Below are 27,748 nucleotides of genomic sequence, written 5' to 3'. Positions count from 1 at the left end.
CCTGTCATAATTTTTGTCCCCGAACATTATCGTCACAATTAGCTAGCATGGTTGACATTCAAATAGACCTTGTTTTGCTGGCAAATTATAGAAACACTGCTTCTATGCTGGCTGCTACTGTCCTCGGATAAAAGGCAGTGCTGCTTAATGTGAAGGTTTGACGTACCCTGGACAACAGGACTGAGCCACCGGCTCAAGGCCGCCCCTCTTAAAGCTTGTGTGTGTGTGAATCAGGTAGCTGGATAAAGACTAGCTGCTGGTTAATGGGGGACTTGCTTAGAGAACAATGTGACAAAGCCTTTGGCTAAACAAACATGCTAAGTCCATGTCCACTCTCATGCCGATGAACACTTTTTAAGACCCATGCTTACAGTAAGCCAACTAAATCGAGAAGGCATGATTCATATACCATTTTCAGTCCACTGTCCACACAATTTTTTCACGTCTGACACTAGAAGAGAACTTTCCCTTGCTTTTGTTCACTTTTAATTCCTGTATAGCCAATGACACAGTATAGTTGTTGTAACTGATCTGTATTTATATATTTATGTTTATGCCGTCACAACTTAAATGCATAACATGGTCACATAGTCATCTGATCAATGGTTGCACTGTGGCAGCACAGGAAATACGGTTCAATTTCGAGATAGCTGTAAATAAAGTCATACCCAGATTTAATAAAATCATGGTTACCTCTTTTCATTTAAGTACAACCTAACACAAGAAACTCAGTCTGTAGGTTGATAAAACGCACGTGAAACTTCTCGACTTTGAAAACAATGAACGGGAAAAAGGCACGGACATTCACAATCTAGTTGTTATTCCTTCAGCAGATCCACAAATCTATTTGGTGGCTAAAGCAGACTTGTTAAACTGGAAGCTTAAAAATAAAACCCATTGAGAGGAACTCATTTCCAAAAGAGAGAATTCCTCAGCCTCAGGGTGCAACAGGATTATAGTTTCTATAGCTACTGACTGTAATAAAAAACGCAATAAAAGACCAAAGACAGCCAAACACACTTCTGTCAATATTTTAAAAATGTATAAAAACTTGAATGACTTAATTACAGGGTAACCCACAAATTGGTCCGGAGCTCTGACAAGTAAATCAAACATATATACTGTATATATATTACATATATACACACACACACACACACACACACACACACACACACACACACACACACACACACACACATATATATATATATATATATATATATAAATAATACACATATACACACATTTATATATACATACACACATATATAGATACATATATACACACATACATATACACATACATACACACACACACACACACACACACACACACACACACACACACACACACACACACACACACACACATATATATATATATTATATATAGCTATCTCTCTCTATATATAGATATATCTATATATAGATATAGATATATCTATACACACAGACATATACACACATACACACATAGACATATACACACACACATAGACAAACACAAACACACACACACACACACACAAACAAACATACACACACACAAACAAACATACATACATACACACACACACACACACACACACACACACACAAAAAAAGACTCACTGAGTTAATTTTTACTGAACGCAAGTCATTAGATGCTCCATAAAATTAAATTTCCTGCAGTCCAGACGTCTATAGATTAATATTTACATCATTTGGGCGTGTTGGAGGCATGAAAACAGAAAGACAGACAAAAACAAAGAAAAAGAAAGATTTGAATAATTAAGTTGCCAAAAATCATTTTGGAAACCACAATAGTGAAAAAATATTCACGTGATGATGTTCTATTAATAACATCAGAGTGATAAGTTTATATAAATGTCTCTATGGAGCTGATGGTCCAATGGTTTTACAGTGTAACCGCAGTATCGTGTGGGCAAGAGAGCAGACACGGAGCCACAAAAACGTATCAGAACTTAGAAAGCCAAACTCTGATTAGACTTCCCTCTCGTATACTTCCCTCTCACAATCATCCCACAACTGTAGTGAAAGAACTAGATGTATGAAGTAAGTGTTACTATGTCAGCATACATCACAAAAGATGCCTGTTGCTCCAATTGAAAATGCTAAATGCTGAAAATCCATTACCAAAGGCCAGTATGAGTCTTTGGAGGTTGTGTCTCTAAAGAGGGCAGGAGCTGGTGTGGAGCCTCCCTGCTCTCAGTTATTGTTGAGTAAACACACACAGCGTAGCCAAGAGCAGCATGTAAGTCAGCCAGGCAAGAAGGGCGAACTGGAGGAGCCACTCAACGGCCAAAATGAACCGTACAGACAGAGGGGGAAAAGGGACAATGCGTGCGTGCATGTGTGCGTGAGAGAGAGAGAGAGAGAGAGCACCGCCAAGAAAGTGAGAAAGAGAGCAAAAAAGAAAAACAGGGAGAGAGTGCCAGCATTTGTCTTGTGCCAGCCAGATAAGAGGAGTGCCAAGGAGTTTTGATGTCATGCCAATGGTGGTGGGGCTGGATTTTTTTTTCTGATCTCTAGCAGGAAGAAAGTAGGTCTGTGCGTACCACGGAAAACATACTTTGAGGGACAAATATGCACAAGTTTTCTAAAAAAAAAAAAACACGGATATTTTGCATCCACAAACAGCAAGTACTTGACTGGTGCTTCTGTTCACTTGCCACCTACCATACAGATGATTTGGTCAGTTTGAGTGACAACTGCACTTTGACTCCCCAGCTGCTCCGCCCAAATACTTAAGGCATGCCGTGAAAAGGAGGAACATGCTGCAAACATTATACGGGCAGAATTTTGACAGTGGCACATCTTTGAGCAACGAAGCTGATGAAATAATTAAAAAAAAAAAAAAATCCTACATTGACTGATAAGATCACATTTTTTGGAAAATAAATGCCAATATTTTTGGCAGAGAATCCTATAAAGTTTGAGGTATTTAATACCTTGGAGGGAGTGTGGTGTTGTACAAAGACCTAATTGTGGGTGGACGGAGATCTGCCCGTCTGCTTGCAATGGGGGTTTCTGAAGTCCTTAATGCTATGCAAACAGGGTTTATGAAGATTTACTCTGACACACATATGGGAATTTTAAAAAAAAGCCATGTTTTATCCTACCCCCTGTTAAATAAAATGTACCATGATCTCCACATATTAAGCCAGAGCAAGGCTAGCGGTGGAGGACGCTAGCAAAGCCGTAATTTGATAAAACTGCGCGGAAGAGTGGTCTCGCTGAAATTTAGAGCTCTTTAAGCCAGTGCTACTCCCTGCAGTCCTCGACGTCAAACTGCGCCAAGTCCATATGGGGAAATTGATATGCAGTACGTGTGGCTTATTCCATTAGACTCATTAAAGTGTCACTTTGTCATCAGCACACTCTCGCACTCGCAACGTGCCTTACAACCGCAGCAAAGGCCTCATTGTGTTGTGTGCATGAAGTACGGCAGAGAACATTTTTTACGTGGCAGGCGTAATTTGTCTTCCAGACGGCAGTCGAAAGAAATCAACACAGAATGTATCAAATGAAACAAGTATAGAAATCTATTTAATTTGTAGTTGGACTTGGACAGCAAAGGTCCGTCGATGGAAAGGGGCAAATATAATTTTACAATTAATGTACCATAACGCTTGCAGCAACAATTAATGCTACCTTGCTGCAGCTTATTTCATCAGCCAGTCCAGACTCTCCCTCTGGTAAAAAAAAAAATCACTGAAGTGCAACACTGTCATCTACACACAGTTTTCTCAACCGCATCACCACAACCTGAAACCAGTGCTTTTTGTTCCTTCCCTCAGTCCAGTGCTGCATTTCCCCTGAACCCTGTAGAGGTTTTTCTCTCTCCAACAGACCGGCCTCCTGTGCAGACAGTAAATTGCAGGAAAAAGGTTTTCACGCTTGGCTACAGTTTGTAGTGGCAGAAACTTTATCAAACGTCTCCACCGAGGATCTGAGTGAACTGTGTTTAGCTTTTGATTAAATGCTGCCTCTCCAAGGAACTCTGACCACTAGAAAACAAGCGTGCTCCACAGAGTCCGATTTGTGGAAATAAGAGCATTTTTCTGCCAATATTACGCAAATGCAGGAAATTTACACTTCTTACCATTCACAGAAAGACTTTTGCCTGACTTGGCAGAGAACAAATCTCCAGAGAAGGAAAACCTGAATCAGGCTCCTTCCAAATTTTCTTTGTCAACCGAGCAATGACAACACATTATCAGAACATTCCTGCCAGCAACTCAATGGAAAACAAATGTACCATTTACTGGCATCTCACATCATCAGGAAACGTATTTTTAACATATTTTTTGAATTCTGTAGTCATCAACGATGCAGCCCTGGTTGTGAAACAACGAGATAACCAAAATTCAGAAAAGTCAGGGGAAAAAAGCACTGAAAATCAGTTATTTGATATTTTGATAACTTTTAAAAAAAAAATCATTTAAAGCAAATTTCCCGCTGGCTCTACATCAGTTAAACAATTAGCACACAATATTTGCCAAACAGTTGGCCCTACGGCAACACTGAGGCACACTGAGCCTTGGCAAACACACGTGCTTAATAACGAGTGGGAAGTAGATAATTGGCAGAGCACAACATGGTTTACGCAGCAATGCGTTAAATCAGTGACATAAAACAGAGTCGGAGCATGAGATTTATGCCTATGTGCTGAATGAATTAATGTCTATGACTTCCTTCCCATTTCACACGCTCAAAATGGAGTCGAACTGTCTCAAAAAAAAAAAAAAAAAAAAAAATTCAACCCCCTCCTCCCAGGAAAAGACCATACATCAGTTTCCAAAATACAGTTCCTGCCACATTCTTCTGTGTCTGCCAAAAGCTTTTAGGGATGCACACCACTTGATGCCTGAGTTGGTGTGCTGTGCACTGTGCGGAGCGGGAGTTGAGTTTTAAACACAGCGGACTCATCTATCTGAGAGAGATGTACCACTCAGACCATGACGGAGCCCAACATTTCCCAGAGCATCTGGATAAAGCATCAAATGCACAGAATATAGTCATACATAAAGGAGAAATTATAGCAATGATGAAACGCACCGAGCAAACTAGAAAGTCACTAGAGGTAGTGGCTGATTTTGCATACATTTCACAAGGATGCATGCGGAGAGGGCTGTCGTAAACTTTGACGTGTCTTTCACCTCCTTGTAAACTGCTCCCTTAATATGAGTCGAAGAAAATGCCAGAAGACGTATAACGGCACAGATAGACATCTCAGTAGCAGGGAGAGCAGGACAAGCTCCTACACACTCGGCCTCTAGGAAGGAGGAAATTTTTTCTTTTTTTTTTTTCCAGGGGTGAAGTGCCTTTAGTGTCAACAGTGTGTCCTGTTGAATACTGTACTGAGGCAGTTCCACCCAGCATGATTTATAGCCTTCCTGAGTGTTATTAAAAGGCTAAATGCAACTCTAAACAGATTTCACATTGTCACTGCCCTGCAAAGAACCTTTTATGTTCTGAGGTGAACGTCCCAGATTCAGAAACATTTATACAGTTTATATAATTGGGAAACGCTGTTATCAAATTATTTTGATGAACGTGTCACAGCCTACTACTTTGGAGCTCGGTTGATAGATGGAATGACAGTGACTATTTTGTAAATATGCTGCACCCATAGTACCTTGGGTTTAAATAAAAGGTGCATTTACTCGCACTGTCGTAATTCTGACTGTTCCCCACTTTTAGTACAAAAAAAAAAAATATGATTTCCATGCTGTAAATTTTTGGGTTAAAAAAAACAAAAAAAACAAAAAACACCAGGACATGTCAACATTCGTCTTTTAGTACAAAAAAAAAATATATGAATTTCCATGCTGTAAATTTTTGGGTTAAAAAAAACAAAAAAAACAAAAAACACCAGGACATGTCAACATTCGTGTGGGTTTTTTTTTTTTTTTTAGCATTTTCAATTGTGCATAAATGCACGCGGAAAAAGAGGACAGTTGTGATTTGCAAATGACGCAATGCTTATGAGAACAAGATCTCACGATCTGTTCTACATGATTCCATCCTTGTTTAGATTAGCACCTAGAAGAGCGATAGTGATGCCTAAACTGCCTTTTGGCAACGGGAACACAAATACAAACCCATTATTTAATTTCCTGCCTCGAACTGATCGCTCACTCTAATCAGAGTTTTGCGAGCATGTAAATGTAGAGAGACTGTTGCATTCATTAGGTTTGAAAAAAAAAAAAAATTTGAGCAGCGTTGACTGCACTTCGTGAGCCAGTCAGTCACATTTTCAGGTGTTGCAAGCAGCTAAGAGTACGTACAGTTCCTTCAAATACAGAAACAATGCATCCACATTTGTTTTTTCATTCTTGGTTTCTACCTCAAGTCTGCAATGTAAAAAAAGGGGAAGCTGACTGTTCCTAACTATGCTGACTGACGACCCCCCCCCCCAGTGACAGAACCTGACCTGACTGACCTGATGATAGAGACTGACCAGTAAAAAAACACAAACTAAATAAAAAGGCAGACAGCTGCGCCTTTCAGTTTCTGTCCTGTCCACAATACAGCCACATTACATCCGCTGGCCCCTGATCACAGGATGTTCCACAATGCAGCCACATTACATCCGCTGGCCCCTGATCACAGGATGTTGCACTCTTCTCCTCACACTCGGTTGCAGTTGAACCACACTGTTGTTTCTCTCTCTGACCATTCCCATCACAGCGAGCCCGAAGAGAGACAGGACTCCCAGTGTTATCGTCTATAACCATCCTCTGCGGTGGATACGAGGTCAAGTTTGTGGTTGCAGTGGAAGAACAAAGCATTTTAATGGATGTCTTTTTCTTATCCATAACTGTTAAGGCTAAAGTTAGGCTACGATTATTGGAACGTACAGAAAAATCCAGTGTCAAAATCACGATAAAGAACACCTGCAGATTACCTCTGGGAGAGGGAGATTGAAGCTTTTCAGTAGTTTTATAGTTTCAGCAGTGGGGAGGGAGTGCAAAGCAAATCAGTTTTGCTTCCTAAGTAACAGCATTAGCATATTAAATTTAATTTTCCGGGTAGAATTCGCCCATAAAAGTTGCGACTATCTTGGAAAAAAGATGCAGTCTTTTCCACTCGTCTATTTCCAGATACCAAGTAGCTGCAGAAGCTGGGGCTTTGCTCTCCTCCACTCCGCATTCGATCATGAAACTCCATTTGAAGACGTTATAGCCAACTCATCCAGTTAAGTAATGTGGATTAACATTCCTCCCTGCCTCAGAGCAAGAAAGAGAGGCCGACAGATAGAGAGAAGAGAGAGATGGCGAAGGAAGGGCCAGCAAACTGCTTTACGTTCAACGCAGCATATACTGTACACATCCATCCTAAATAACAGCCAAAAGCATTTAAGGAGGACAGAGATAATCCAAACAAACCCCCGAAAAAACCTTCCGGAGATAATTCATCACTACCCATCTGAGACGGGAGGATTGTTTTATGACTCAAAAGCCAGAGGACGAAAAATGAAAACGCTCTCCAAGAGCGGCTTCATAAACAATTCAAATTTAACTCAAACTGAATTCAATCACACCTATATTAGTCAAACAAAAGCCGGTTGCATATGCCACCAGGCCGCTCTTTCCCTAGCCTGTGAAACACCACACACTGGGACAGAAGTAAGAGGCAGTGGAAATATCGTCCCTGAGACTGTTGAATAAGCCAGAAAACTAAACGAAAACTCGTTGCTTGTAGCCACAGTGCACAGACAAATAACGTGGAGGATGTATTTCAGTGTTTAGTGTTTGTTTTGTACAAGGCAATTAAGTCAGACTGCTGTACGATTTCTTACAGGCCACAGACCAGTATGTACTTTTCAACCCTCACCTCATTGCCTCAAATAAGGCCCAGCCCCATTGACATCAACTAAGACTGAATGCTAAATGCAACAGCTGTTTGCCTCCCCAGTAGGAGGCTACCTGTGCCTTATCTTTAAGCCGAGCCGTGTCCCTGGGAGCTGTGGATGGGCTCACAATAGCGACCCAGCTGACCGGCCAAGAGCCCCCCTGTTGTCTGCCAGCGAGAGTCGAGCCTTTCCCCGTGCGGAGGGTTCAGGCCGACAAAGGGACGATCATCGAAAAACCAAAGGGCATTTACATGAGAGAGGAGTCTCGATAGGGGCAAAACAGCTCTGCTCTACATCGGCGGGACAACAGGGCGAGGGCATTTATGAGGCGCTTTCAGGACAAAACTAAATAAAAGTGGCCTTTAAAATATATACAGCCGTGCGTGAACACGGTGATGACTTAAACTGTCTTTGAGGTGCGACACAGTCGCTAGGGAGCGTCCGCTCAGGTACACGCCAGAAAAGCCCGGGCAGTGATTTATTTCCTCAACGCTGACAGACCTCATCGTTGAGTTCACGCGTGTAGAGATGGACCGCAAAAGTGGGGCAGACGGGGAAAGATTTCCGAGGTGAGGGGGTAAGGGGGTGAGGGGGTAAGAGGGGGGGGGTCGTGAGACTCACCAGACGCGCTCAGGTCCAGGACGCTTTGAAGGAGCAGGGCGATCCAAAGAGCGCAGGCTGGACATCTCCAGAGACGCTGGCACGCCGCTGCCCGAGTTGGATACATTCCTCCGGCTCTGTGTTAAACCTTCGCCCGTTTTTCACATCCACTGCACTCGCGATGTTTATTTCGAGCACCTCCAGAAAATTAAAAAAAAAAAAAAAAAAAAAAAAAGACAGTGACCTGATAACTTGCGCGCTGTTTTCCGCCGCTCTTTCGAAGCGCACCAGAACTCTCCCTGTGGAAAAATGCGCGGGTGCAGCAGGACGTTGTCTCGGTCTGTCCCGATTTCTGTCTCTTCCCTCCTCTCTGGAACCCAGCTCACTTTCCCCCTCTGTCTGTCTCTCTCTCTCCCTCCCTCTCCCTCTCTCTCTCTCTCTCTCTCTCTCTCTCCGACTGAGCGCAATCCTTCCTACAAATTCACTGAGGAGACTTGTGCCCACTGGAGCCACATGGCTCTGATTAGCCACGTGTCGCCACCACGTGGTCACGACAGGAACTTGTCGGAGGGCAATCAGAGACCTTCACGCTCCTGTACTCGAGAAACCCCACAACCCGAGAGCCTCCCTGGGAGCAACAAGAAAGTTTTTTCTTTTGTTTTGTTTTTTTTTCTCCCCCCGAAAAAGCTCCAAAAACAGCGTGTGAATGGATCTTGGGATGGCATCGTTTTGTCGACTTAATGTATCATTTCCCAAAGGTCAAGAATGAACTTTCAGGTTCAACCTCGGAGCCAACATGGAGGAGAAGTCCCGAGAAATGTGAAGTCCCGAGGGAGAAAGAAAAAAAAAAAAAACGGCAATTTGGAAATCTGCAATTCCAAACTGGGCAAACTCCGTTCGGCTGGGAAGGTCGTGTGATAAGACCGAGAGCTCCAGAACAGCTGCTCAATGGACAGTAAGGTGAGATTGTTTCCAAGACTACTGTTTCTAAGGCCAAGAGTGAACCCTGAACAGGAAGTGGATTTGGCAATGTGTAACCAATCCCAGCAACGATCACCTGCAAGTTATGATCATTAAAATGACTCAGACAAAAAAACAAAAACAAAACCTGATTAAAGAACGAATGCAACTTTTAGGGAAATGACGTTGATACGTTCATAAGATTTATAATCTGTAGCCCCTATTGTGACCAGACTTTACTGGTCACAATCCCAAAACTTGTTATTTGGGATTTGGGGACGTTGCCCTCGACATCGGAACAAAATCAGTCTGTGTATATTTAAATAAACCTGTTACAGTGTGACCCAGGATCATGGAAATAGACCTTTCGTCTACACACGTTCTCATTTGACTACAATGCAGTCCAACGTGATGTGAATTGATAAATAGCTGGTAACGGAGCTGAATTTATCTCTCCGGATTATCTGATAATGATGCATCTGGAGCTAATAAAAATGATCAGACGTGGAGGTGGTGACTTCAGCGTGTAGATCGAGCTTTCACATTCATCTACAATAACTGGACGAAGGACTCGCCGTATCAGGACCCTATCCCAAATGTTTAACTCGGTGAGCTCGTACAAAGAGGGATGAACGGAGGAAAAAGTAAGTGTAAAGGGAAGAGAATGAGGTTCCTTGTGCCTTGAACAATCACGCCGGCAGACACGTTAAACACAACCACACACACACGCGCGCGCGCACCTTTACACAATTATTAATTCCAGAGCCTTACAGTATTATTAACCCACCTCACCTTCTCCTCAATAACTCCACACCTTGTTTCATTTTACTCTACTCACTTCTGGCTTTTGACACATACTTTGTCTGTGCATGTGTGTCTGCACACACACAGAGCACTTTGAAAGACTAACGCCGGCATTTTTGGGGGCAGGGAAAAGAATGGTAGCAATTTTGCATCTCCGGTTCTACCATATTGTGACCTACCCCTGCTCATTAGAGGGAAATATCATCCTCCCTGAAGTATGTTTTGATTTAACTGTTACAGAGCAAAGGAATAATATGTATGAATAATGCTTTAGACCGGATTACTTTTGATTGAGGATCGGAGTGGGGAGGGGGGCGCACCGGGTTGCTCACAAGTGCCAGGGCTTCACCTCTGATATCCCTGCTACTCATCAGTCCCAGGGGTCCAGGACCCGGTCCATGACTGCCTCCCGAGAGCTCCTAATCAAAACCTTTCCCTACCCTTCCGTCTTCCTACGCACACTCGGAGTCATCCCTGGAGAAGATGCTGCTAAACCAGAGTCTGGGGACAACACTGCCCGAGCCCCCCGTCGACCTTGAGATAGCGTAAGGGTGCGTCCAAGTGTGTGCCGGGAGGAATCAAAGCTTCAATCTCGCAGATTTTCACTCCCTGCTCTTCTGTGCTGAATTCCTGTACCACTGTACACTGTATGTCAACACATCTTTGCAGTGTCCCTGGTCCACTGTTACTTGAGTGGCTGAGGAAATTAAGAATATGGTGATTATGAGGGGTTGAGGGATACAAAGCAGCAGGCTGCAATAGCTGCCAGAAGCTCTGATCAAAACCAGGACTGTGGTCAATTCAAGTAATTCAACATGTAAATAGAGACTGCAGTTCATTTGCTAATGATGATTGAGCGTTCAGTCTCGCTTTAATAGGTTGGACATAATTCATTCATGTCAGGGGTTGTGATTTTGAAAAAGTATAATTCTTCTTGATTTCACTGTGTCGTAAGTGAAATGGCCTGAACTTTGAAATATGTAGGCTCCAAGCTCCTCGAGACATCTTTAAAAGTGCGGCGTGCACCTTTTCGAGGACTTTCTCAGGTGGATCAAGTGCCTTCTTCTGGTGGGTCGGAGCATCTTTTGGACCGCAGAAAGCAAGTGGCACACCGAAAGTGTGGGGTTCAGCATGTGCAGCTGTGTGCGTGTGTCTGATCTCACGTCACATTTCAGTTAACACCATAAAGGGCCTTTGTGCTCCAGTGATTTATCACACGGAGAGCAAATTCAAACAAAATAAGTCTAAATACCTGTCAAAGCAGAGAAAATTAGGCATGACTGATTACAGTCTGGAGAAATGTGTGAGCTGATGTACATCATATGTCCACTCCCTCGGAGGCGCCCTTTTGATTTTTCTGTTTAAGCAGCCAAAGGAACTTAACCTAAACTGTGTTTACGTGGTCAGGGAGCTTTAGAGGAGTGGAAATGGCTTCGGAGGGGGAAGACCTCACCACCGGGACGATCAAGATGTGAGATTATTTCTGACATTGGTCTGTTTTTTTCCCCCTTGATGTCTATCGTCTTCATTTGGCCCTAAAGTAGGATATGATTATTAAAATTGCAACCATGCATGGTGAAAGTCATCTTGACTTTCATGGCGGTGTGGATTAGGGTTCTTACGGTCTCTTTGAAGATCCCCGGGGTTTTTCTGCGCTGGCCACAGCACATGGACAGGGGGGTCTCTTTGTTACCAAGTTGGCAATGACGTCTCGGTCAATAAAAGACAGCGAAAGGACAAGGGTGTTAATGGCCTTTCAAAAATATCTGCCACGTCTTCTCAGAATTTTTAACGTCTTCCAAAACTCTCTCTGTCGCTTTTCCTTCACATCCTCAGATTGCTCTAAGTTTTTTGCCTCCGTCCGACTTTCCCTGCATCCCTCCGAAAATGTGCTAGCACTTTACGCATTCTTCAATCAGCGAATAACTCATGAAAGTTTCCGTCCCAGTTTAGACCTCATTAAATGGCTGACAGACAATATTGGCCCCACTGCATCCCCTGCATCCCCCCCAGCCCGCTCCTGTCCAACCCTTTGAAAAATCCGAGTTTAGCTGCGTTTTCATGGGCTTACCTTTCAAAGCGCCCTGTTGCACTGTCCCTGCCGGGTGTCTCCCGGGAACAAACTGCAGTCAGGGCTAGCATACCACAAATGCAGGACGGAGGGAACTTCTCCACGCCAATACTGCAGTCTCCCTGCATTGAAAGAAAGGGATATCTTCACTGTGAGCAGGCAACATCCATGTGGTACCCTCTTACAGAGCAAACACTGAACACTGCAAAAGCATCAATTTTCCCGGGACCTATTTCATTAAACCTTTCACAAACCAGGTACATTTGTACACTGACAAAGAGGCAACTTTATATTCTTCCAATCCTCTACAGGGCCTCCAAATATGCGAGGTTTCAGTCAGCAGAGCAGTAATTGCTTGCAGTTGAACGCAACACGTCGCTGATTTTGATTGTTTACTACCCTTTTGCCTTCTTCTGTTTGTATTTTTAGCGCCACACATACGGAGTGAGGATAAATGCGTTGTCAGGGGAATGACTTTTTTTGTTGTTTAAGGTTAAACCGGGCTGAGAGAAGACAGCATGCCGTTGCACCGTTGCCCGCTTGCAGTAAACAATAGATCTGAACATGTTTAGAATTTCTGATACAGTATAAAGCTTCAACATCCATTGTTCTTTCATTTGAAATCCTAGTCTCTCTATCAAACCTACACTTCGGAGGACAATGGGCAATATAAGTGTGGAGTCTCCTGGTGTTCTTTTTTTTTTTTTTTCCCTTCATTCACATTCACAAGAGCAGCCTGTGGACACAATCCAGCCTCTATTCCACTCTGCTCAGTTCGGCTGTGTGGTTTAGAAATGTTCCAGCTCATCTTGTCCCGTTGCTGAACGGTTTTATGGCCTCACACATCATCCTCTACACTTTGGCTCCAGACCCAGAAAATTGAGAGTGTAGGCATGGTGATGACTCATGCGGAGCTTTTTTTGGGATTGTCTGAGACTTTGTTAACCTCACACACCCTGTCACAGCTTGTTCACATCTAGCAGACGAGCCGGAGGTGATACCTTGTTTTAACAAGACAGGCTCGGCTAGGTTCCCCACTTTCTCGCTTTGGCGCGACATCATTCAAGTTTACAAATAGCCAGTGGAAAGTCCGAAACCCGGCAGAGTGTGTTATTTTAAATTGAGTGACATTTCCTGTTATTGTAAATAGGTTTTCAGATTTTCCTGTTGTATGCCCAGTCGGAGGGTTGCATACCACCACTGAGACTGTGAATGGTGTGGTTTGGGTTTTTTTTTTTTGGCATAAAAAAGCCCACATAACATGCTTGTCCCACATTTTTACCAAAAAAAAAAAAAAACACAGGAGACACGGGCATGCAGAAACACAAAACACATTAGAACAAACAAAGTGCTATGCATCAAATTGAAGCCTGACACAGGAAAAAAACTACGTACTTTAATGTACTGGGCTTATTTTTCAGTAGGGGGTAGCGTAGGAAATTGCAAATTCAAATCCAATAATTTTTTTTATGGTTACTAATTCCACCGCGGGAAGAAGTTTTCAGATCCTTTACTTTAGTAAAAGTAGAAATACCATAGTCGAAAAATGCTCCATTACAAGTAAAAATCCTGCATTCAAAATGATACTGAAGTAAAAGTACAAAAGTATTATCGGCAAAGTGTACTTAAAGTATCACGAGTATTAATTATGCAGAAACACTTCCTTCAGAGTGTCATATCATTAATAATACATGGTATTATTGGATATTATAAATGTTGTAATTTGTCAGTGTGCAGCTAATTTAAGGCACTAGATACACAACCGGTTAGTGTAATTGTAAAGCGCTACATCAATAAGCTCCTCATAGGTTTTACACGTAACCTCTTAATATGTTTTTGGCTGGTTAGCTTGTTTTGCCGTCTTACCAGGAGCTGGACCAGCATGAACAGTCGTTGGCAGGTCGAGGATGTGCTAGCCAGTGTATTTGTTAACTCGCTGAAAGTGAAATTTTGGATGGAAGTGGAAAAATAACGGTAAAAATTCTCCCGATTTTACTCCTACTCAAATACCTAAAGGATAAAAAACAATTTGTAAAAACTCCTTCTCACTTAAGAATGCTCTTGAGTTGCTGAGAGCTCGAGAGGTCTCTTGAGCTGGGTAAGAGGAGATCCAGATGGCCGCAGTACAGAAACTACAGCCAAGCACACCTCTATCTTAACATAACAACATAACTAATAACTAATGATAATGATAACAAAAATAATATTAATAATAAGAGGGAGAAGAAGAAGAAGACATCGGCTGAAGCAGTATAATTAATAACAGAGCGGTTTCATTTCATTATTTGTATTTGAACATTTGATAGGAGGGGGAGTTTGTCACAGGCTCAAACAAGCAACAACAATAAATCTGACTGATTTAATTTGCAATCACTGCTTAGGCATCTTCATTTTCTGCACTTGTCAGGATGGTACTAAATTTTCCTTATTATATGATTTCTCTGTAGCAGCAGCAGCATTTTGTTTCCATTTCAGCTTCATTCCTATTATTCCAACATTATTTGGATGTTTTTATACATTGTAAATATATTAGATTGTTGCTAATTCCACGTGTCAATTACTGTATTTTCAGAGAATTAAAGGTTTCACAAAAATAAAATGATTTTAAAAAAAATATATATATATATAATTATATATGTTCCTGCAGATGATGGATCGTTTAAGTTATTTTTACGCAAACATTCACTGGTATGAGCTTCTTGGACTGTTGATCAGATAAAACTTGGACCTCAGTGAATAGTGATATGCCTTTTTCACTCTTTGCTGAATAATTGTCAAACGTACCGTACTGCATTAAGGTGGACTTTTCCAGCGTGTAGTAAGTCATGCCTCATGAGCAACTAGTTATATTGTCCAACACACCACCCGTACTGAGCAGCTCTGTGTCCCAGTCAATTGTCACAGTGTGGACTGGTTGGCTAGTTTTAGACAACTAAGTCGCAATTAGTCACAATCATCGAGGCTGGTTTACAAGCTGGTCAAAGTGGGCAATTGCACACGGGGCCCCGGTCCCAGTGGCCCCAAAAGCCCCGGGTTCACTGGCCATTTTATCGGTGGATACCTGAAGCACAACATTCACTTGATAGGACTTCCAGGTGTGTCCCGCTTGACGAGTCTTAGCAGGGTCATATGTCAAAATTTAGCTTTAGGACTTTCATTATTTCAGCATGCTGTTCTTACATGGTACATATACCGAAATAAATCTGTGTTTTAATCAGATTTCCACACAGCAAACCTGGAGTCAGTCAATACTCGAGCCCAGGATGAGTGTACATGATGCACAGAGTTGGAGAAAAGGGGGGGCCGGGCGGTTCATTTTTGCCCCTAGGCCCACAAGACCAACGTTGTATACCTGCTACCATGGTGCACTATCCTTATCGGCTGCATCCTGAAGATGAAACCATGTAAAATATGATGGCCATTAAAGTTTCAAGCAATGACATAATTATTCATTTTGGAAGAGATGATGTGGAATAAAATAATTTCATGTAGTCATCTGTTATGGGAGCCTCACTTCGTCAAACTCTTAATACTGTATCACTTGACACAGAGAATTGTGCCAAGTGATAGCAAAGGGAAAAAGCTCACAGAGAGAACCATTAGAAGCGGCGGAGTGAAACCCACTCACTCGTTGCCTGTGCTTTCCCAAGTCCTTGTTTGAGGACTTAGAGAATGATGTCTTTGTCCGCCACGTCGCCCTCATCTTTTAAGCGAGCAACGAACAGGCCGCTCTAAAAAAACACGCTGCTCCATGCCAGCTCCAGAGAAACCATTTGGACATCTAATAGCTTAGGACCAGGCCAGCTTAATGCAAGCCTTATTGTGATTACCCGATGTAATGACAGCCAATCCAAATACAGCCTGTGAGCCATTACGAGCCGAACAAGAGGAACGCATTATGCATTGCAGTATGTTAGCCTGACAGGGTCTGAACAATGCATCATGAAAAAGGTTTCCACCCCGTTACCGTGACCCCCAAGGGAATAGAGAGGAACTGTTTAGAGCAGTTATTTTTCCCGAATTCTGCCGACTGTACCTTTGAAGGCTGGCAATAGGCCTTAAAAGCCCTATCCATAATCTTAAAGTAAACACAGACGAAAAAATTCGGAACATTTATTCAGATCTAGCTACTAATAGTCAACAATGCCATTCGAAAGTGTGTGTCTCAAAGCGTGTCAGTAAATAACAGGAAATGTAAAATAGCAGCAAGTCAGCTGTAACATATTGTCGTCATACATCAAACCCCTTAGATATTTGGGAGAAAATACAACTTGATTGGTCAATTAGTTCCAGCTCAGGAACTCTGACTATTTACCATGTGTTTTCGGGGGGGATTACTGCAAACAGGTAGAGCCGATTGTGCTGGTCAGGATGAATGACACTGACATACATGACAGAAATTGGTGGAAAATGTGCCATCTGTGATTGAGGCCAATTTTCCCTTTTCAGTTCAGAGGAACACGGAGCATGCACCTGATTTTCCAACCTCGCTCCTATTAACTAAATTGTTCCCAATTTAAGTCCAGATATGAGAATTGTGTGAGGAAAAAGTTCACACCAATCCAGTACCTCTAGAGTCTCAAATAGTCCGAGCGGCTTCAAACATTATTCACTCATGTCCCTTGTGAAAAACTACGTCTATAAGCCTTTCCAAAAAAAAAAAAAACTCTAAATCTGTTACAGCTCTTGTCTGTTTGACTTTAGATATAGCCTGTGGGATCCCCCTGCCGTCTTGACACTTTATAACACCAATCATTATTCAAGATTACACTGAGTAACTCATTACAGAAGACAACTTGCGAGGGAGTGAGATAATTCATCAGTTTATGCCTCTCCGATTGCCTCAGGAATGTCTTTGGAGAGCCTTTAGCTTTTTCAAAGCACTTTATTCTCCTGGAAGCTTGTCCCGCAACGTTGCTCACTCGCTGCAGTGCAGGAACTTTGCATTTATCTAGAATCATTTCCCAATTCAAAAGACGCTATTATTAACACCAGATCACACGCTCTTGTTTCAGTCTCTGTTGTGAATGCAGAGTTTTCTAAACCCAGCTCTGCTAAAACAATTACAGCTGGCTCCCACACTTAATCAAGCACCAGCTGCGTTCTTGAAGGAAAGGTACGGTATCTATAAATACTTGGGAGGATTGAGCTTTTGTGTGCCTATTACAGACATCTGCATATTAATTTAATGCCTAAAATTTTGCGCAAGCAGAAATGAAAAAAAAAGACAAAAACAGATTTAAAACATGACGACAGTTCTTCTTTTATGTGAGGTTCTTTTATTACTGGTGGATGTGTTAGTTCTCAAGGCTTGTGGTTTGTGGTTCACGTTAGGAGGCTGTTTTGGGGGTATTGGAGAAGAGAGGGAGGGGAAGGCACCAGGTCAGTCAGGGGAAAGTGGCGGGAGAGGGGTGACGCTGCCCAGAATTGCTGATTTATGGTCAGCTTGGCAGTTTCTCCATTTAATTATATCGTTAAGGGACAGATCTGGAAAATATCACAGTTGAACAGAAATTACATGAGGCACACTCCATTTAAATTTTTTAAGTCTACTTTCGAGACCTTACATTTTGTTTTCCTTAAATCATTAAGATGTGATAAAAGTTCAGTTGTTATTGATGCCAAATCTTCTTCTATGTATTTGTCTAAACAAAAGACAATCTCTTTATGTCAGGCAGGTGTTAATATAAACGATCTGACCCCTCAGGCGGATTTTCTCCAGTGTTTTAAGAGAACAGCATATTAACACTCTATTCTAATACTAGAAGATGGCAGCGGATAACATTCGGTGTAAGGTAAATCAAGAGCTCCTCATGTATTTTCTGGCATTCAACCGCAATGCCGAGTTCCAGTTTTTCATCTAGTTCTGTTTTTTTAAAGAGGGCCAGGGACCGAAGCCAAGACGGCATTCGAGGGCAGCTTCACCCCCAAGAGAGCGGAGGTATCCTGTTGCTGAGGGTGAGTGGAGGCAGTGTGGCAGAGGAATCATGTGATCACAGTAGGGCCAGTGCGTCCAGTCCTCTCTTGAAGCTTAGAGACCTTCAGGGCGATGTCTACCAGGGGAGCCAACATGACCTGGACAATGAGATGACCAAAACATACAGAATATTTGACTTCCTGTTCAGGTCGTGCCGTCCTCACACATCCTCAAAAACATGCATCTTGATGGTAGCCATGTATAGCAAACAGGTAATAACAGGAGCAAATTATTTAATGTAGAGTAATCAGAGTTTAAAATATTTTCTTTGAATAAGTATAAAGACATATTTTTAAAGTGATGGGAAAATTTCCCCTGCCTACAACATTTAAACTTGAGTTTTGAAATCTATTTATCGATACCTCAACAAATGACCAAGTTTTTCCAGTCGCACAACAAGGATCAGGGCGTCAGCTGATTCATTAATATTCCTGAGACACAATACAGCTCTTATCACTGTTTGAGCTGCAATGATTAGTTGACTAGCCGATTTGTTGATTAACAGAAAATTAATTGATGAATCACTTATCAAAAGAGTTTGCAAATTAAGTTTTTTTTTCCCCCCTTTAATTATTCTGTGGTTCCAGCTTCTCCAATGTGATGACTAACTGCTTTTCTGTGTTTTACATCACTGTGATATTTTTGGATTTTACACTGATGGTCATCTGGAGGGGTCACCTTGGGCTCAGGTAAATTGTGACGGGCATTTTTCATTACTTTCTGACATTTTATACTTTAAAAAAAATTTAGTGGGAAGATAATCAACCAATCAATAAATATATACTTTTTAGTTGCAGCCCTATTAACTATTAGTTAATGTCAGCCAGCTGTGTGGCCTGGGGGGGATTTTTGATAGACTATTACACTTCATGTAAAAATCACTCCAGATAAAGAGCTTCAGTACAATGCTTAATGTAAATGATGCAGTCATGTGAAGGACTGGTCTTTCATTTCCCTTGAGATGACAGCTAATCTGAGTTTCAAAGCTATGAGCAGAAACACAAACTCTGCTGGTCCAACCAGAGATCTGCCAGCATCCAACCGTTTTCTGGTAGTGATTCTCAACCGCGGTGTTAGCCAGAGATCAGCAAAACATGGTGAATTCAGAAAAAACACTTCTATTGGCTGAAATGTGAAATGGTTGTTGTGAATGACTTCCTCTTCTCTAAACCTGCTCTTTGTAAAATGCAACCCTCCGGGTGTGTAAATTAAACTAACTCGGTGTCAACCAAATGAACCATTAACCCACTGGCCATTCATCTGTCAAGTTAAGATTCTGAAACAATATGTTTCCGCTTATCTGTTCATTCATGAGGTGTAAGCGCTGAAGCGGATAAAGGGCTTGAGTAGAACTTTTATTCACTTTTTTTGGGGTTGTCTCACTTCCTTGCTCTACATCACCTCCCTGTCCACACCAGTAAAACCGACTTTATGAAGTGTCTAGCTGGAACTTGCGCTTTTTACTTTTCCCCTAGGCCAAGTTTCTTTCTTTTCATGCTGGTCCTGATAAGCTGTCATAACTCAAGACTTGGTCAAACATCTCCATCATCTCCCATGAAAAGTACAAGCTCTGGCACATTTTTTTTTGGAGAGCTCCACCCAATGCAAGCTGGCTTTCTTGCACGTTACAGATCCTTCAACCCCGCATACAGGCAATAATATAGTGAGCTGACCTTTGACAAGTTCTGTATAAACTGTTACCTAGGTGGGTATCCTTTCTTTTCTTTTTCTGTGATTTTTTTTTTTTTTACATATGAAAAACTTTTGCTGGTCCCACGGAAGTTTACTTTCCTATTACTTCCTATCACTATGATTACTTCATAGTTAAGTCTTTTTCTCATTGGATCTAGCCGACTGGAACTTCTCCTTATTGTCCTGACCTGTGGGTCCTGGTATATCTTATGGGAGTCCTTCTCATAGCTGTCTATGTAGAGCCTGACGGTTGCTCCAGCACTGCCTGTACCACTGAGCCGGAAAATAATCCTAGAACCGTCAGAGAAGATGATCCTGAGGCCCTGAGAGAGTGAGAGAAAGACAGAGGGGAGATAATGATGAATGAAAATGTACAGTTACGGGAAAACGTGGAGGTAGAATGTATTGATGTGCATAAGTCACACTGTTGCATGCTGGTAGTTATCCATTGGTCATTATCTATTATAGGGATATTTCTTAATTACGTATTCAGTCAATTCTAACATTTAGCCAACCATTTAAACCGTTTAAGATGAAATGAGTTCCAAATATTAAGGATTGACCGCAGTAGGAATAGTAGGAATGCCTTCAACAGTTGAACTGAAAGTGGACCGCAAAAAGCACTGACAGATTTTTCATCTAACCAATGAATTACATCCGATGATAGATGGAGGGAGCACAGAATAAAACTTTAATGAGATCGGCTTTGTCGGCTCCTTACCTGGTTTTTGGACACACTTCCATCAACAGGGTCCGTGTAGGCAAAGTTGTCAGCGACAGCCACCTCATAAGTCTTATCGCCTGACGACAACTTCTTTCCTATGAAGGATGGGTCGAACATTGCTGTCTCCAGATCCTTGATCATCTTGTTGGCAGCATCTGAGTCGACCTCCTCATAGTCGTACCTTTAATGAAAAGTTGAAATTGGACTGATTCAAAAATATGATTTGCTAACAAACTGGCATTTAGAAAAAAATACAGGTTTTTGGTCAGAACATAATCGATTCATCTTTAATTTGAAGGGATAGGAGTGATGATTTTGTGATTTTGTGTAAGCTACTACATTTTAAGAATTTCTTTTGCATTTGTCAATGGGTAATTATGGGGAAAAAAGTAAATATGAAAAAGACAGCTACACTCAGGAGCCATTTTTTGGTACACCTAGCTAAAACTAATGTAGTTTAATACAACTGTACTGCAGTAAGTCCTGCCTTCATGAACGTTTCTAATGTTCAGTTTTTACTAGAACTTTACGATCAATTTGGAGGATGTAGTTTGTGATGCAGGGGACCTGTATTGCATTATACACAGATGTGTTTCTGTTATTTAGCCTATCTTCATTGATAGAAATGGAGTTGACAAAGTGACAGAAACACACCCCAATTCAACACCACAAACCTACCTTAAAAAATACGAAACAAAAAACTGAGTGTAAATTAATTGACTGTCTCTGGGATTTCATGCGCTGTAGTTCTCTTATTTGCCACTAGACGGCGGCAGAGTACTGACCTACATCCCTGAATCATCCCAGTAGATGCTCAACCAAACCAAGTCCTGGAACTAACAAATATTAAAAATAATCTCATCACTGGCAACCTGAAATACTTCTCTTTTGGGACTCAGTCCCCAAATTTCAGAAACCATTCTACATGGATCAGTGCTGACCTGGTGAAGAAGTTCCTGCCAAACTTCTGCCAGTGATCCTTCATGATCTCTTCCACGCTCTGTTTCCTGGTGGCTAAGATTGACAACCATGCAAGCACTGCCCACAGGCCGTCCTTCTCACGGATATGATCTGAGCCTGGTTGGTTAGCAGAGTTAGAGGAGGGGGGGGGGTGAGTGATTGAGTAAGTGAGGGGCACTACTTTCTCTTACTGGAGTTCTGGCTGCACAAGTCTGATGTCCTTTACTGACCAGTGCCGAAGCTCTCCTCTCCACACAGCGAGAGTTTGCCAGCATCCATCAGGTTCCCAAAGAACTTCCAGCCAGTTGGAGTCTCGTACAGCTGCATCTTAAGAGTCTTAGCCACACTGGAACAGATTGGCACACACCGTAAACCACACAGAAGAAATGTATCTCTAACTAATGGGAGTTCAGTATGTTTTTTTCAGTTTAGCCAAGAGGGAGAACTTTAGAGCAGCTGTTATGTCATATGGTATTTACTTGTCCAGGGCGCCACTGGTGGGCATACTGCGGGCCAGTCCTTTGACACCAGTCTTCTGGAAGTAAGGGATGCTGGTAATGTTGGCAGCGATGACAGCCACTGAGTCTGAAGGGTTCACAAAGAAGCCGTGTTTACCCAGCACCATGTTACGGTCCTGAGGAGGCGGCAAAAAAAAAATGACAGAGACAGACCAGGGTCAACAATCACAAATAGCAGACATGATTTAGTTCACTTCAGTTTAATTAACAAGATTTAGTTTCCTGAACTGTGATATTTGTTCAGTAGGTAAAGATTCTTTACAGACGCTGAACTAGGCTACATTTGATTTTTTTTTTTTTATATATAGTATTTCAAAATCCAAAACCAAAAATATTAAAAAATAAATATATTTAGTACATCTCACTATGAATTCTGAAGGTAGCAGAAGGATGTAAAATTGAGGATATTTTTTATTATATTACCAATACTGTTATATATTAAAATTTGGCCTGTCCTTTTCACAAAATATGAGAAAAGTGTTGTGGGAAAGCTAAGGAAAAAACGTATTTCAAAAATGTTCAGCGTCCTCATTAAGGCTGTGCTAAAGTCAAACTGATTTCATATCAGCCTTACCCGAGGACCCAGGCCAATTATTTTGGTTACTGACTGGTCTGTTAAAAAGAAAAAAACCTAAAATTAAAAACTTAATAGACCAGAGCTTATTAAATTTATTTTATGTGAGCTGACATTGTAGATTGGAATTCAGTTGAGGAACTTAAAAACTCTGCTCTCACTTCCCCCAAATATACTGTCTGATATTACAGCTGTAAAATCACCCTCCCCGGACTAAATGGTGACTTACACCATCACCATCAAAGGCGGCACCAAAGTCATATTCTCCTCCTTTCATGGTGTTGACCAGGTCAGCAGCGTAGGTCAGGTTGGGGTCAGGGTGGTGGCCCCCAAAGTCTTCCTTGGGGACACAATTGACGGCTGAGTTGGCAGGGGAACCCAGCTCTTCACAGACTATCTTCTTCACGTACGGACCAACCACTAGAGGGAGTGAGTGTGTCGTTAAAAGGAGCCACCACGACTTGCTAGAGATGTAAAAGGACTGCACACTTCTCCACAATCTTGCTTAGTACTAAAGTATAAACTATATGATGCTCTGACAATCACGGAAGGCCGTGTCGTGCTGTTTCATACCTCCATGCATAGCATCCAGGCGGACATTAATGTGATGGGCTCCAGAGAGAAGCTCTTTCAGTGCGGCAAAGTCAAAGATGCCCCGCAGCATCTCGGCATAGGCCTCCACAGAGTCCACGATCTCCACTGAGACAAATAAAGAGGAAACGGTTACAACTGAGATAGCAGTAGATGATATGATAAGAATCATCACACTCTGGTCACACTAGTCAATGGGTTTCACAAGTCATTAGCGTTCACTCATTATTCTGATGAACAGATAATGTTCAAAAGCAAAATTGCTACCACATTGTAAGTCACTGGTGTTAATTTTCAACCTTGAACAAAGGAGTTAATGCACTGCCATTGACTGTTTATATTTCATTTAAGGGTAGAACTCTACTCTTCATGCCCATGTACCTGTGAAAGGCTTGAAAGTCTCCACTTCAAAGGTCTGCTTGCCAATCTTAGACAGATCTACTTTCATCTCAGGGCAGATGTGGTACTCATGCAGGCCTTTGCTGGTCTCAAATATTTTGTTCGTGATGCCCTCTGGAGCAGGTCCTGGGGGCAGGAAAAAAAAAAAAGTCAGAGAGGATGGTCTGCAATTACATCCTTACCAATTCACTGTAGCCAATGCACATAGTGTGCCCAAGTCTCTTCACTGGTTGCTGTGCACCATAGTGGGTAGAGGAACCTTCGGTCTGTGAGCTCCTGCGAACAACTGGGAGCATAATGTAGCCTCCACTCACCTCCGCTGGAGATGTTGTACTTGATTCCAAAATCTCCATTGGGGCCCCCTGGGTTGTGGCTGGCTGTGAGGATGATGCCACCAACTGCCTTTGTCTTGCGGATCACACAGGAGACTGCCGGGGTGGACATGATGCCATTCTGACCAATCACCAGATGATTAATCTGCAGGCAGGAACACGTATGCACGTACATGGATTAATGCACACATGGAGAGATAGAAGGACATAGTAGAAAAGGTTCATCCGAAAACACTAACACTTTCATTTGAAGGGCAGGGATAGGTACATTAAATGTACAGGCACTGTAATCGTGTTATTCTCAACACATATAGTACTGTGCAAATGTCTTAGGCACTTTAGATGTTTAGATTGTTATCCATCACACAATACCCATCAGGCAGGCACGACTGCAAACATACAGCCAGCGTTGTAAAGAACGATCTTCAGCAACAAGAAGAACAAGGAGTCCTGCAACAAATGGTACGGTCCCAAAAGAGCCCTGATCTCAACATCATGGGAGTCAGTCCGGGAATCACATGAAGAGACAGAGGACAGCCTCAATCTGCTGCAGGAAACTAAAACTGTGGCAAGTTCTCAGAGATGCGTGGATCAGCTGTGGGCCTTGCTGCACTTTGTATGAAGTTAACTGACTTGTGCTTCTCTGAGGAAAACATATGAGCACCAATGCCTCTGTCTGTGCATCTTTAGCAATGATGCAGTCTCCTCATTGCTTCCATTTCCTAACAACAGCCACTTGTTGAGAAACTGCAAAAAAAAAATACGCAACAGCTTCTGTACAACCTGACCCTTCTGGCATCAGGGAAGAACCCTGCATTCGCCATTAGTTGCTTTGCGGTAACCACATCAGAGACAGAATGGCCATCTCATGAGAAAGAAGGTCACAGACTCAGTCTAGGCAGCAACCATAATGTCCTGTCCAGGTGTGATGAGGCCTATTTTTGCTTGCAATTGTGAGCGCTGCATTCGGGATAAGAGCATCGGATGCTTTAATACCTAAAAATTTCAAGCGAAAGACAGACGCAGTCTATGCACTGTTCATTCATTTTTGCTTTTCTTTTTTTTTTTTGACCCTGCAGTTTCCATATACGCCACAGACAAATGCAGGGCAACGTGACTGGCTGCACGTTGCTTGTCACCCCCCCCAGCTCGCCTAGGATCGTTTCAGTAACATCAGAGTGAAGGGAGCCACTGGCACCTCACCACCGTTGTTATGCAACAACTCAACGTCTGGTTATCGCGCTTCCCTTTTCCCAACTCTAAAACCTGTTCTTGCTCATTGATAGAATTGTGCAAGACCAAGACCCGAGATCATTTTTTGAAATCCAGGAAAAGGGTTTTTTTGGTCTTTTACGCTAGAGCAAAAGCGTCGTCGTGTCTGTATGGAAATGTCAAAGGGTAACGCAAGTGACCCCCTTCGTGGTCTTTATCCGAAAGATCACCGCGGTCAGGCTGGCACCGGAGACAGTGCAGGACAACCAATACGGGTGTCACTGTCATTTTTAATACAACACGAGGGGCCCACCAACGGCTCCGGACCTCATGAGAACCGCTCAGTACTCTTTGACAAACACCATCTTAACGGAGCCCAGGCCGATATCTAACATGAAAGCATAACAAGTTGGGGCAGGAATGCCAATGCTTGCCCATATTTGTGTCTCTTTGTTATACCACCTGAATGGGGGGAAGCGTTAACGTTAGTTAGCTCTGCGAATGTCATTCATTTTAGCGCATTGCATCACCTAGAGTTTAACTGTTAAGTGCTGGACTGAATACGATGAAACCCACAGCGAAACTTTGAACGGGGCTAACGTGAACCCCACTTCGGTATCAATAACGTTACAATAACGTCAGCTACTTGTACGACATGTCATCTAGTGAGTTATTTGCGTGCGTTTGCCGCAAGACGTTACCGTTAGCTTTAATGTAACACATAGTTACTGGTAGCTAACGTTAACTGGGAAGCTAAATGAGCCCGCAAAATATACCATAGCGTACAACTTGACAGCTAGCTTGACGTCGACTTGCTAGCTAACAGGTTATTCAGTGGGCGTCTGTTGGACAGGGGGTGTTTTAGCCAACTTAGCAAGCCACACACACACACACACACACACGGGGAACGGCATAGGTGGACAGTATTTCTTTCTCCAACTGACCCCGTTGGCGGCTGCAATCTGAACGATCAACTGAATCGCGTCCTTCATGAAAAACCTCCCGTCTCCTCCCACCACCAGAGTGGCCGCCTGGCGCTCAGCGGGCTCGATGACGGAGATAATGCTCTGGATGAAGTTTTCCGCATAGTGCTGGTTCTGCTGAAACACAGTCACCCTCTTCCTCAGACCGCTCGTCCCGGGCTTCTGGTCCGTGTACGGCTTGGTCTTCACTGTCGTTACTTTCACCATTTTTCGACCCCCGCTGACCCACTACTAGTCACCCCGTGTGATCCGCAGTCTCTGGTCCGACGAGGAGGCGAGCGCAGTGGCAGAGCGGCGAGACGTACACGGCGGACAACTCCCCCCTCAGAGATCCGCCTTCTCAGTTTAAAGGGCAAGTAGAGACCGTGCAGGATTCCTTCACGCTCGAACACTACATGGGTGTCAGATACATAATTATAATTTCCCATGACCTTTGCTCCGTTCTTTGGCTGTGCAAACACAAACAAAGAAAAGACAAATAAGTACCAGTATTGCAGTGTGGTGATTAATAGCCGAGATTTGTAGAGATACTGGGGTTTTGAGTCCCCCCAAGCAACCCACCACGACCCTCATATAATTTCAAGAAGTGGGCTTTTTTTTCCTGACACTTTTTGCCTTCATTTAATAGCAGAGAATTGACAGGAAATGACAGGAGACAGAGGGATGAGAGAACATGTGACAAAGTTCCCCGGCTGGCATCAAACAAGAGACACTGTGATTGCATGGATATGCCTCATCTATGTCGTATTGGAGTTATTGTGATTACAAGTTTCCAACTTGTAAATTGTGCTTGTTTCAGCGTCAAAGTAATGATTACAAAGGGGAGACTGACTTTTCTGGAAGCACAATATATCTGACATGGAATTTGATAGCATGGGAGTGTCTAAAAAAATGAAGCAAATAGGGATGCCCCATGCCGGCCAAAAGTCATTCAATGCTATTAAACCTAAATGTAATGGAGATAGCTTTTATATTGATGACGGAAAGTATTTTTACATCAGCCACTCTGCTTAGGTGCCCTTGAGCTAGGCATTGAGGCCCTTACAATGCACTGTGGTATACAACACAGCAGTCTTGATCTCCATGGAAAAAATGCAGGTGGTGAAAAAAAAAAAAAAAGGAAGTTCCCAGTGAGATTCCCTCACTTTTAATTCATGCTTCAGCAGACCTCTGTACCTTTAAGGTCAAGATTCAGGCACAGAAGGGTCAATGACTGCAAGGGCTTGTGGTCCAAATCTTTACGCCCTATACAAACACCTGGAAAGTAAATGAACTAAATAATTAAGTCTCTAACAAGTCAGTTCAATTCACTAAATATCAGTTACCCTCATAATTACTGTAAGAGAAAGATATTACAGTATAACCCTCTAGTTGAGCGAAAGGGTGAATTTCGCGGGGAGAATGTTGTGAAATGGTCCCCTTCTGGCAACTGCTGTTTGCCTGTTGCACCACAGTGTGTTTGATCACCATAAGCAGAACAAAGTTGA

The 27,748-nt window shown here is 42.6% G+C and overlaps 2 protein-coding genes across 3 annotated transcripts in view; both read right to left on the bottom strand.

Moving 5' to 3' along the window:
* The window catches only part of ror1 (receptor tyrosine kinase-like orphan receptor 1), a 131,133-nt gene extending 122,480 nt beyond the window's left edge, over positions 1 to 8,653 (bottom strand). For both annotated transcript variants that reach the window (XM_040129339.1, XM_040129340.1), the window contains exon 1: positions 8,486 to 8,653. In XM_040129339.1, coding sequence (XP_039985273.1) covers positions 8,486 to 8,591 — 106 coding nt within the window. In that variant the 5' untranslated portion in view covers positions 8,592 to 8,653. The remainder of the gene's footprint in view (positions 1 to 8,485) is intronic.
* Positions 8,654 to 17,558: 8,905 nt separating this feature from the next.
* On the bottom strand, positions 17,559 to 26,612 carry pgm1 (phosphoglucomutase 1). Its single transcript, XM_040129045.1, has 11 exons — positions 26,223 to 26,612; positions 24,049 to 24,211; positions 23,717 to 23,860; positions 23,318 to 23,443; positions 22,974 to 23,164; positions 22,132 to 22,286; positions 21,883 to 21,998; positions 21,634 to 21,769; positions 20,690 to 20,873; positions 20,157 to 20,291; positions 17,559 to 18,374 (listed from the first exon to the last, which is right to left on the bottom strand). The coding sequence occupies exons 1-11, from the start codon at positions 26,466 to 26,468 to the stop codon at positions 18,285 to 18,287; spliced, it is 1,686 nt and encodes a 561-aa protein (XP_039984979.1). The 5' UTR covers positions 26,469 to 26,612; the 3' UTR covers positions 17,559 to 18,284.
* Positions 26,613 to 27,748: the final 1,136 nt, after the last annotated feature.

This window comes from Xiphias gladius, chromosome 6, assembly GCF_016859285.1.
Source record: "Xiphias gladius isolate SHS-SW01 ecotype Sanya breed wild chromosome 6, ASM1685928v1, whole genome shotgun sequence".
NCBI lineage: Eukaryota > Metazoa > Chordata > Actinopteri > Istiophoriformes > Xiphiidae > Xiphias > Xiphias gladius.
This window is presented reverse-complemented; position numbering and strand designations above follow the sequence as displayed.

What these genes read in the sequence shown, in the direction of transcription:
- pgm1 (XM_040129045.1), bottom strand. Translation starts at nt 26,468, where the DNA reads ATGGTGAAAGTAACGACAGTGAAGACCAAGCCGTACACGGACCAGAAG. An exon ending in ACCAGTGGCGCCCTGGACAA is followed by an intron (nt 21,999 to 22,131) that starts GTAAATACCATA and finishes AATCTGTTCCAG; the next exon opens with TGTGGCTAAGACTCTTAAGA. An exon ending in AGAGGAGAGCTTCGGCACTG is followed by an intron (nt 21,770 to 21,882) that starts GTCAGTAAAGGA and finishes CTAACCAACCAG; the next exon opens with GCTCAGATCATATCCGTGAG.